This window comes from Hyla sarda, chromosome 3, assembly GCF_029499605.1.
Source record: "Hyla sarda isolate aHylSar1 chromosome 3, aHylSar1.hap1, whole genome shotgun sequence".
Lineage (NCBI taxonomy): Eukaryota > Metazoa > Chordata > Amphibia > Anura > Hylidae > Hyla > Hyla sarda.
The window spans coordinates 444515828-444527909 of NC_079191.1; the positions used below are offsets into that span (position 1 = coordinate 444515828).

At 43.8% G+C, this 12082-nt stretch overlaps 1 protein-coding gene across 10 annotated transcripts in view; it reads right to left on the reverse strand.

The window, feature by feature from the left end:
- The window catches only part of DNAH8 (dynein axonemal heavy chain 8), a 582992-nt gene that overhangs the window by 558913 nt on the left and 11997 nt on the right, over positions 1–12082 (reverse strand). For 8 of the 10 annotated variants that reach the window (XM_056568656.1, XM_056568659.1, XM_056568657.1 and 5 more), the window contains exons 2-4: positions 5686–6064; positions 4489–4623; positions 4284–4368 (exon numbers count right to left, since the gene is read on the reverse strand). In XM_056568656.1, coding sequence (XP_056424631.1) covers positions 4284–4368; positions 4489–4623; positions 5686–6054 — 589 coding nt within the window. In that variant the 5' untranslated portion in view covers positions 6055–6064. Of the gene's footprint in view, positions 1–4283; positions 4369–4488; positions 4624–5685; positions 6065–9122; positions 9200–10644; positions 10729–12082 lie in introns of those variants that run through there. The other 2 variants (XM_056568653.1, XM_056568655.1) reach the window with 2 other exon arrangements.

Genomic DNA, 12082 nt, shown 5'->3' on the forward strand with positions numbered 1-12082 from the left:
CTCCGGCCTATCGCCGCCCTTCCCAGTAACGATCGGTGCATGCAAATAATGACTGAAGGTCCACAAGGTAGCTGAACTTGAACTTGGATAAACTTTACTTAAAGGCTTGCGTTACATCCAATGAACAGTAACAGTCTCACCAATACAGTCTCTATACACTTCAGTGACTGGCAGTTGTTGCGGACCTTGACTTGTTTTATAAGTCTCTGAATTTAGGGTTAATTGTGAAGATCTGTCCGCATTTAGGGGATAGATAAGGTCCAGTGATCTTGCAGAGTGCTTAGGGATTGATACACTCACGGTTTGGTAATGATCAGCCGTTGCCGCAAGGCTCCGGCCTAAACTCACTGATGACAGCAGCGCAGATCCTTCTCTCATCAAAGCCCGGGAACAAGAGAGTGAGCTATGGCCGCCACGCCCTTATATGGGCAGGGCCGTTTTAATTGGTCCGTATATCTGTCACTCACTGTTACAAGGAATTGTGGGCACAATACGTCATAGGGACCTCCAAAGGTCCTTAAGCAAAAACCATAGAGTTTACCTGATCACGTGACCCGCAGGTCCTGCTACGCTCTGTACAGGTAATTAACCACTTATATACATTTGTACAATTACATTTATAGAAACTCTGAGTAAACTGTAAGATAACTAATATCTAGATGAGAGGTGACAAGGGGTGAACTAAATAAGAAGGACCCCGACGTCCTAGGGAATCTGGCTATGGGGACCTATATACAGGTACCGTATAGGATGCGGTACCGGGACACCACACATTTATAATTCCTTATTAATCCATATAGCACACAGGACCTCTTGGTCCTTTTTACACTACCAAGAATCTGAGCAGAATGTCTTGCAGCACACAATGATTGAATTCAATGGGTTTTGTGGTGCTCAGTTCACAAAGTGGAATTCCTGTTATGGAACTTCTAATGTGGACCTGAATTTCGGCAGAAGATTAAACATGTAACGCCACTGCAGACATTCTGGTCTATCTAGTGATCTATTTGCTTAACCTCTTCAGGACATAGGGCGTATGGATACGCCCTGCATTCCGAGTCCTTAAGGACCGAGGGCGTATCCATACGCCCGTGGGAATTCCGGTCCCCACCGCTAGCCGGTTGGGGACCAAAGCCGGATGCCTGCTGAAATCGTTCAGCAGGCATCCCGGCATATCGCCTAGGGGGGTCATTATGCCCCCCATGTGGGCGATGGCCGCAGATCGCTGGACAATTCAGTCCAGCGATCTGTGGCGATTCCGGGTCAATCGGGTCTCCAGTGACCCGGTGACCCGGAATTACTGGCTGATTGGGGCCGTCACAGCCAGAGCCTGCAGGGGTGAGGTGGCACTGGTGCCACCTCACGATCGCCCTGATGCGTCAACCAATCAGGGCGCCTGCTGCGGGTGTCACTCCCGCAACCCGCTCCGCCCCTCTTCCGGAGGACGTGAGTGTGTGCGGGACGTGCACCCCGGGTGCTGGGGACCCCGATCCCCGGCGTCAATGTTGGGATCGGAGCCCCAGGAGCAGCGGCGGCGACGACGAGGGACTGACCTGTGCGGTGCGTTTCATTGGAGGTGAGTGACAGCCTCCTGCTGTTGCTTAGCAACAGCTCCCAGCATGCAAAAAGGGCATGCTGGGAGCTGTAGTTATGCAACAGCAGGAGGCAGACCACCACAACTCCCAGCATTCCCTTATGGGCATGCTGGGACTTATGGTTTTTCAACAGCTGGAGGCACATTTTTTCTATGGAAAAGTGTACCTTCAGCTGTTGTATAACTACAACTCCCAGCTTGCACAAACAGCTAAAGTGCATGCTGGGAGTTGTAGTGGTGCATCTGCTGGTTGCATAACTACAACTCCCAGCATGCCCGTTGGCTGTCGGTGACTGCTGAGAGTTGTAGTTTTGCAACAGCTGAAGGCACACTGGTTGTGAAACTTAGAGTTTTTTTTTTTTACCTCAGTGTTTCACGACCGGTGTGCCTCCAGCTGTTGCAAACTCCAACTCTCAGCAGTCAATGTACACCATGCACCATACATGCTGGGAGTTGTAGTTTTGCAACAGCTGGAGGCACACTGGTTGTGAAACACCGAGTTAGGTCACAAACTCAGTGATACATGACCAGTGTGCCTACAGCTGTTGCAAAACTAAAACTCTCAGCATGTACAGTCTGTAAGTGCATGCTGGGAGTTGTAGTTTTGCAACAGCTGGATGTTCCCCCCCCAATGTGAATGTACAGGGTACTCACATGGGCGGAGGTTTACAGCAAGTATCTGGCTGCAAGTTTGAGCTGCGGCAAATTTTCTGCCACAGCTCTAACTGCCAGCGAGAAACTACTGTGAACCCCCGCCCGTGCGACTGTACCCTAAAAACACTACACTACACTAACACACAATAAAATAAAAAGTAAAAAAACACTACATATACACATACCCCTACACAGCCCCCCTCCCCTCCCCAATAAAAATGAAAAACGTCTGGTACGCCACTGTTTCCAAAACAGAGCCTCCAGCTGTTGCAAAGCAACAACTCCCAGTATTGTCGGACAGCCGTTGACTGTCCAGGCATACTGGGAGTTTTGCAACAGCTGGAGGCACCCTGTTTGGGAATCACTGGTGTAGAATTCCCCTATGTCCACCCCTATGCAAGTCCCTAATTTAGACCTCAAATGCGCATGGCGCTCTCACTTTGGAGCCCTGTCGTATTTCAAGGCAACAGTTAAGGGTCACATATGGGGTATCGCTGTACTCGGGAGAAATTGTGTTACAAATTTTAGGGGGTATTTTCTGCTTTTACCCTTTTTAAAAATGTTACATTTTTGGGAAAACTAGCATTTTTTTTTTTACATATGCAAAAGTCGTGAAACACCTGTGGGGTATAAAGGTTCACTTAACCCCTTGTTACGTTCCCCGAGGGGTCTAGTTTCCAAAATGGTATGCCATGTGTTTTTTTTTTTTTGCTGTCCTGGCACCATAGGGGCTTCCTAAATGCGGCATGCCCCCAGAGCAAAATTTGCTTTCAAAAAGCCAAATGTGACTCCTTCTCTTCCGAGACCTGTAGTGCGCCAGCAGAGCACTTTTCACCCCCATATGGCATGTTTTCTGAATCGGGAGAAATTGGGCTTCAAATTTTTAGGGGTATTTTCTGCTATTACCCTTTTTAAAAATGTAAAATTTTGGGGAAAACAAGCATTTTAGGTAAAAAATTATTTTTTTTTTTACATTTGCAAAAGTCGTGAAACACCTGTAGGGTATAAAGGCTCACTTTATCCCATTTTACATTCCCCGAGGGGTCTAGTTTCCAAAATGGTATGCCATGTGTTTTTTTTTTGCTGTTCTGGCACCAAAAGGGCTTCCTAAATGCAACATGCCCCCCAAAAACCATTTCAGAAAAACGTACTCTCCAAAATCCCCTTGTCGCTCCTTCCCTTCTGAGCCCTCTACTGCGCCCGTCGAACACTTTACATAGACATATGAGGTATGTGGTTACTCCGAAGAAATTGGGCTACAAATACAAGTAAAAATTTTCTCCTTTTACCCCTTGTAAAAATTCAAAAATTGGGTCTTCAAGAACATGCGAGTGTAAAAAATTAAGATTGTGAATTTTCTCCTTCACTTTGCTGCTATTCGTGTGAAACACCTAAAGGGTTAAAATGATGACTGAATGTCATTTTGAATACTTTGGGGGGTGTAGTTTTTATAATGGGGTCATTTATGGGGTATTTCTAATATGAAGACCCTTCAAATCCACTTCAAACCTGAACTGGTCCCTGAAAAATATCGAGTTTGAAAATTTTGTGAAAAATCGGAAAATTGCTGCTGAACTTTGAAGCCCTCTGATGTCTTCCAAAAGTAAAAACTCATCAATTTTATGATGCAAACATAAAGTAGACATATTGTATATGTGAACCCCAAAAAAATGTATTTGTAATATCCATTTTCCTTACAAGCAGAGAGCTTCAAAGTTAGAAAAATGCAAAATTTTCACATTTTTCATCAAATTTACGGATTTTTTACCAAGAAAGGATGCAGGTATCGACAAAAATGTACCACTATGTTAAAGTAGAATATGTCACGAAAAAACAATCTCGGAATCAGAATGATAACTAAAAGCATCCTGAAGGGGTTAATAGCTCTAACATTTTTGTGATTATGATACAACAATATTTTTTTACTCCAGTATCAATACAACCTGACACTGTCCAGATTATCAAGTAGTTTGGATTATCTCTGTATGTTATCTCTGAGGTTTGCAAAAAATAAAAAACTTTAAGTAAAATTTACCAATTCCTGGAACTTCAGCTTCTTGATAGAAAAAGATAAGTGATCTGTGTCCTCCAACGGAGAAGAAATCATCAAAATCCTGAAACTTTTTAACAGAAAATATGGATTTAGTAACAATATAATTTTTTTTTTAATGGTGTTCTGTAGTTTATTTTTTAAATTAATGGGCAGATACAGTAAAAAGGGCGTGAGCAGGGAAACTTACAGATGGAGCATCCAATACAAGCTCTACCACAGCTGTGTATTCCAAGTCAAGTCTATGTGCTAATATCCCAAATACATATTCATACAGTGAATCAATGTTTGCTCTACGGCTTTCTCTTTCTTCTTTATATTTAATCTGAAAGAAAGAATATTAAAATGTTTCCAAACACTTATAAACTGCAGGGGTCTGTTCACATTTCCTTTAGAGGCTCAGTTACAATTACATTTAAATGGGCACTGCCAGATGCAAAACCTTTTTAGATGTTGTATATTTTAGCAAAACAAAAACCCTTCTAATATACTTCATAAGAAAACTTATTTCCTTTTCATAGAAATCATGGCTTATAAATTTATGGCTTTGTCCAAGCTTTAATTTTATGCAATTTGGAGCAGGATTTATGCACAGGATTATAAAGTTAGCATCGCAGCGAGTCTCAGGAGTGCGACCTAGTTCTACTACTTCCAAAATAGAACAGACTCCATGATGGAAGTAGTAGTACAGGCGCTCAAGAGAGTGACCACTGCAGTCTGCAGACTCCCACAGCTGGGGGATGTTGACCATGGTTTTGTGAACAGGAAAAAAAAAACTTCATAAAATCGTACACGTACAAAAACTTACACAACCAGATACATCTAGTTGTGCATGTTTTTGTATGGTAGGTCAATGAATACGGTTTGCTATAGGGTTGTTTATGGTTTAAAATATAAAAACCATTTAGGAAAACTGTATAGAAAAAATGTGGTGTGAATACACACTAAGCTGTGAATCCAGCACTGTGGAGAGATAAAACCCTTACTAGAGCTTTCAGCAGCTTCTCTGTCTCTCTGCCTCCTCCTCCTATCCATAGACTTCTTTGGGAAGCTGTAACCTGACCCCTCAATGAGCTGACATTTAGTAGTTTTTCTGAATGATTAATTTAGGATTAAGGGAGAGGTGGAAAGGAGCATGATAAGTGGAGAAAGAGGCTTTTAAAAGATGAAAAGTCCCAAACGCACATGAAAAACCCATGTCAAGATATTTTTTTTCCTCTTTTTGTACAATAATTGTGTAATTCTCAAATGGATCATGTTTTAAGTGAAAAAAATACTCATAGACACTTTAGCCCAACTTTTATCACCAACAATAACATTCATAATAGGTTTGCCTGAATTTATTAGCCCCTGCAGAGAAGAGTGGGGTTACTATCGATCGGCATACCTGTTTTTGTCTTAAAGTCTCCTGCATCCTATAGACAGCGCTCATACTGCGTCGATACTTGACGGGGTCCTGTTCAAAGTTTATACTTGTAGCTGAACTGATGCTGATACTGCTGGATTGTGAAGTACCTTTGCCATCTGTCCTGGCACCCTGCACAGTTATGGAGGACTCAGCAATTCTGTCAGATATTCTTTTTCTAGCCTTACGAGGCTTAGGCCGTGCAGTACTGGATGTCTGTGTGGTGCTTGCAGACATCACTTGTTCACCTAATTGCTCCATGTCAGGCCCATGTCTTGAAGTAACATCAGCCATAGATTCTGCGTCCCTTGCTGGATCTTTTAGGATTGTTGTATTAGTTGGCTCCATCATCAACAAGAAACTGAAACAAGAAACACATCTTTAACTCGGTTTTCTGGAACAATTTTTTGGGATTAAATTGGATTTTTTCTAGGTTACACTGAAGTTAACGACAGCTGTGCTGCAGTACCCCAGCAGAGCCATTACACAAGGAATGGCGCTGTCTGCTTCGAACTCAGTTCACTGTGTGGGCAGGCCCTGAAAAACCACTGATCGATAGGGGAGTCGGGGGGAGGCAATGGGGCAGTGGCGGTCTCTGGCGGGGCGGTGGGGGGGGGGGGGCGGTGCAGTGCGGTGGGGGGCGTTGCGGTGGGGGGGGCACAGCGGGGGGCGGGGGGGAGGGCGGTGCATTATCGGATTATCGGCAAGGTAATTGCCGATACTGATAAAGTCCAAAATCGTGAATATCGGCCGATAATATCGGCCAAACCGATAATCGGTCGATCCCTAATGTAATCATTGAGAAAAAGTCAGTCAAACCGTATAACTAACTTATAAGATAGTAGAGACAGATAAAGAAATATTCACTGAATGGTGTCTCAAGGCGCTCAATAATGGAATAGTTGAAGTATATACTGTAAGTCCAACTAACTTTATTTTTGTCCACACAAACGCGTTTTTCGGATTGAACCTCCTTCTTTAGGTACAAGGACCCAAATGAGCTTAAACAATACACTACATCCATACACATATAAAGAGATGGAAACAGCACTCGAGAGACCCAACAACAATGCAGGTGTCCAACCAGCGTGCCAGAGCTGGATCAAGCATAGTCCACTGAAAGCAAAGACACAGCACAGCTGATAGTGTTCAGGGTGAAAGCAGTGGCTCCGTTTTTATTGCACCAATAGTTATGACATACAACGTTTCAACCTGTTGGCCTTTCTCAAGCATTCTTGAGAAAGGCCAAAAGGCCGAAACTAGGGCTGCAACTAATGATTATTTTAATAACCGATTAGTTGCCGATTATTTCATCGATCAATCGGAAAAAACGTCAAAATGGCAAAAAAGGGGTTCAGCTGATTCAACTTGAAAAATTATGTACAATGTCCATATTAAAAGTTTCCAGCAAACCAAACAGCAGCAATTTTGGACTTTTTATTTTTTTATTTTTTTACATGTTACACCAGTTGCTGTACAGGATCATTGTTAATGATCCTGTACAGAAACCAGCGTAAATTTGATATTGCCACATGGGTAACTGTCTGAACTATTAAAATAAAATGTTAATTATTTACTAACATTTAATTTTAATAGTTAAGACAGTTACCCATGGAGATATGTAAAAAAAAAATGTTTTTTTTTAACTTTTTTTGTATAGCAATAGGAAAAAGGGGAGCTAATTTTTATTGGGGGAACGGTTTATTTACATTTTTATTTTAACTTTACACTTTTTATATAGCACTCCTATACACATGGGGGTATGTGCAGGCTGCAGAGCACCGCACCTGACCCATGTCTGTAGTACAGACTCCGTAGTAGGGCTCGATCGATATCGATTTTTTAGGGCGATACCGATAATCTGTGGAGGTTAAGGCCGATAGCCGATAATTTATACCGATATTCCGGTATAAATTATCGGCTATTTCTCTCCCCCCACCCACCTCCCCTGAAGTCGCTGCAGATCATTGATTTAAAGCGGGCGCTTTAAATCAATGAACTGTAGCAGCTTTTGCGGTGGCAGAGACCGCCGCTGCCACTTGCTTCTCTCCCCCTGCCTGTATAAAGCCCCCCTGACTTATAATACCCCCTGTCCTGTGCCCCTCATATATAATGCCCCATGTCCTGTGCACCTCACATATAATGCCCCCTGAGGGTGCAGAACAGGGGGCATTATATGTGAGGGGCACAGGACATGGGGCATTATATATGAGGGGCACATGTCAGGGGGCATTATATGAGGGGGCACATGATTGGGGCATTGTATGTGAGGAACACAGGACATGGGGCATTATATGTGGGGGTCACAGGACAGGGGGTATTATGTATGAGGGGCACATGACGGGGGGATTATATGTGGGGGCACATGACAGTCCACCCCTGTCATGTGCCCATATAATGCCCCCCTGACTTATAATACCCCCTGTCCTGAGACCCTCACATATATTGCCCCCTGTCCAGTGCCCCTCACATATAATGCCCCATGTCCTGCCCCCTCAGGGGGCATTATATGTGAGGGTACAGGACAGGGGGTATTATAAGTCAGGGGGGCATTATATGGGCACATGACAGGGGGGGGGGGCTGTCATGTGCCCCCACATATAATCCCCCCTGTCCTGTGTTCCTCACATATAATACCCCCTGATATGTGCCCCTCACTTAAATTTGCCCCCCTCACTTATAATTTGCCCATCCATCCATACAGCGCCTGAGCAGTGCTCACCTTTCTCACGCTGCTACGTTCTTGCACTGTGAGTGAGAGCTGCAGGGACGTGATCTCCGGGCGCTGGCGCGATGATGTGATGTCATCACACCAGCCTGCCGTGGATGGCGTCCCCGCGGCTCTCACTCCCACTGCAAGAATGAAGCAGCGTGAGAAAGGTGAGGGAGTGGAGGAGCGGGACAGCTGACAGCTCCTGCTCCACCGTGCTGTCAGCTGTCAGGCAATTGCTCCGCACGGCAAAACAAGGCGTGCGCACGAATCGCGGGACTTCAGTCCCGGCCTGAAGTTCAGGGCCAGGACTGAAGTCCCGCGATTCGTGCGCACGCCTTATCGCCATTATCGGCAGTGCCGATAATCGGTCGTGCCGATAATCGGTCGATCCCTACTCTGTAGTACTACAAACACTAGGGTGCAAATGCTCTGCACACACCCCCATGTGTATAGCAGTGTATATGTATTACATACACACTGCTTTACCCATGGGGGTATGTGCAGAGCATTGCATCCTAGTGCCTGTACTACAGACACAAGGGTGCAATGCTCTGCACATGCCCCCATGGGTATTGCAGTGTGCATATATATATATATATATATATATATATATATATATATACACTGCTATACACATGAGGGTATGTGCAGAGCAATGTCTGGGTTTAAAAAATATGTAATTTTGCTGAACAATCTGTCCCCTTACCTCTATATCAGTGTTTACCAACCAGAATGCCTCCATGTGGTGCAACACTTGGCATGCTGGGAGTTGCAGTTTTGCAAAAGCTGGAAGCACCCTGGTAGCAGAATGTGTGATTATGTGCAAGCATGACCACACACACACTCAACGCTGTTACATACACCTGATCACACACTCAGCTCTGCTAGATCACACTCACACACTCAGCTCTGCTGCATACACCTGATATGCTCAGCACACACTCAGCTCTGTTACATACACCTGATCACACACTCAGCTCCGCTAGATACACACTCAGCTCTGCTGCATTTACACAATCACACACTCATCTCTGCGGCATTTACAAAATCACACTGAGCTCTGCCTCATTTACACAATCACACACTCAGCTCTGCTACATACACACTCACACACTCAGCTCTGCTGCATACACATGATCACATGATCACTCAGCTCTGCGACATATACACACTCACACTCAGCCCTACTACATACACACACTCACACACTCAGCCCTGCTGCATACACATGATCATATACTCAGCTCTGCTACATACGCACACTCTCACTCAGTACTGCTACATACACACAATCACACAGCTCTGCTACATACAAAAATCACACACTCAGCTCTGCTACATACACATTCACACACTCAGCTCTGCTACATACAACCACTCAGCTCTGCTACATACACACACTTACCTCTGCTACATACACACACTCAGCTCTGCTACATACACCCACACTCACACACTCAGCTCTGCTACATACACACATTAAGACTCATCTCTGCTACATACACACATTCACACACTCAACTCTGCTGCATACACACACTCAGCTCTGCTACTTACACACACTCAACTCTGCTACATATACACACTCAGCTCTGCTACATACACACATAACACACTCAACTCTGTTGCATACACACACTCGGCTCTGCTGCATACACACACTCGGCTCTGCTTCATACACACACTCACACACTCAACTCTGCTGCATACAAATAATCACACATAAACATAGAGCTAACAGCCTACCTCCATCTCCCTCCCTGCACATACTGCAATCACTAACCACGTCACTTCCTGTCTCCCCGGGAACCCAAAACAATGCAATGGTACGCAAGCCTGTCAGAAGTATGGATCGAGTGGAACGCATGTTTCCAGAGCTCGCAACCCGGGCATGGAACACAAGCGCTGCTTCTCAGATTTAGTGTATTTAATTTAAATATACAATCATTTTTTAATTAAGGTATTTTTTTTATTATTTTTTATTAATATGAATTATAATTAATATTTAACATTTTAACATAGTTTTTATGGAGACTTATGCTGCCTATTTATTATAATATTATTAGCTACATAGCGAGTGTATATACAGTATAAACCCTTAGCATTGCAATAATAGTCTAGTAAGACCTATAACTGTCTATATACAGCAGCCTGCTAAATATTCAGAAGCAGCTCCAGATCTCCAGCATGTTTAACAACATTAGCGAAGCAGCACTTGCGTTCCATGCCTGGGTTGCGCGCTCCGGAAACATGCGTTCCACTAGATCCATACTTCTGACAGGCTTGGGTTCCATTTGCATTGTTTTGCGTTCCTGAGGAGACAGTAAGTGACGTGGTTAGTGATCGCAGGTGCCGCCACCTCCCTGTATACAGTGCGCGCGCAAACAAGCAAGTCAGATAAAGATTCATATCTACAATTAATGATGGACTGACAGCATGCGAAAAGTCTATGGGGGAGATTTATCATTGCTTTTAGAGCATTTTATTTTGTCTATATTTAGGCGCAGTTCTGACGCAAGCAGCATATTTAGAGACTTTTATGTGTCTTTTGATATAGACAGTTTCACTCTTTTTGCCTACCCGTAGAACTTTTTCTTTTTGATCATGCAGTGGTCACGTATTTATCATTTGCGACTTTTGTAAAAAGTCGCTATTTTGTGCGCAAAGGTACTTTTTTAGACCACCTACCAGTAGGTGTGAGAATCGCTTCTACCTTCAGCCTTTAACCTCTTGTGGACAACAAGGTCCCACTCCCCTTCTATGACACATGCTCAGGAGCTGAGAGCAGGTCATAGCTGGGTGGTCCTGGCGGTTATCTGCCACCAGGACGCATCTCTAATGCCAGACATCACCGATCACAGTGATGCCCGGCTTTAACCCCTTAGACACCGCAATAAAATTTGATTGTAGCGTCTAAAATGCAAGTAAAAATTTCCAGGCAGCTCTGTGAAAGTAAAAACACCTTACTTGCCAAATTCAGGACCCGGGAAAGTGTCTACTTCCCTCCTTCTAGAAAAAAGTCTAGAAAAAGTGTATGTGGTAGAGCTTTCCCACCACAGCAGAGCTGCGCAAAATTCATCATCCTGCTGCACCTTCTTGATAAATAAGATGCATGCTAGTCAAACCCACCACCCAAATAAATGTGGGAAAATAGCTCTAACGTAGACATTCTTTGATAAATCTGTTAACTTGGTGCTAATTATGTTTAGTGAGGATGATGCATTTACTAGTACTGCAATTTTTTATATGATACTTTAATGCAAATGAAGCACATGATGTAATCGTGGGTGTATATATATATATATATATATATATATATATATGTATATAGATGTAGTGTATTATTGAGCTAATTTGTGTCCGTGAAAACGCATTTGTGTTTGGACAAAATAAAGTTAGTTGGACTTATATACTTCTATTATTCCATTATTGAGCGCCTTGACATCATCCGGTGAATATATCTGTTTACTATTCCTGACCCCCACATGGTGTGTGCAGTACATCTAGAACGACTCGGCACTGCAACGGTATTCCCTTCTTTGGATTATTTATTCTTCCCGCAGCAGGATTGAATCGCCTTGGATGGAGTTGTGGCTGCCCCACAACCCACCCAGGTGAGCGGCCATATCGGCTGTGTGTCATATTAATACCATTGTTCTATACTTT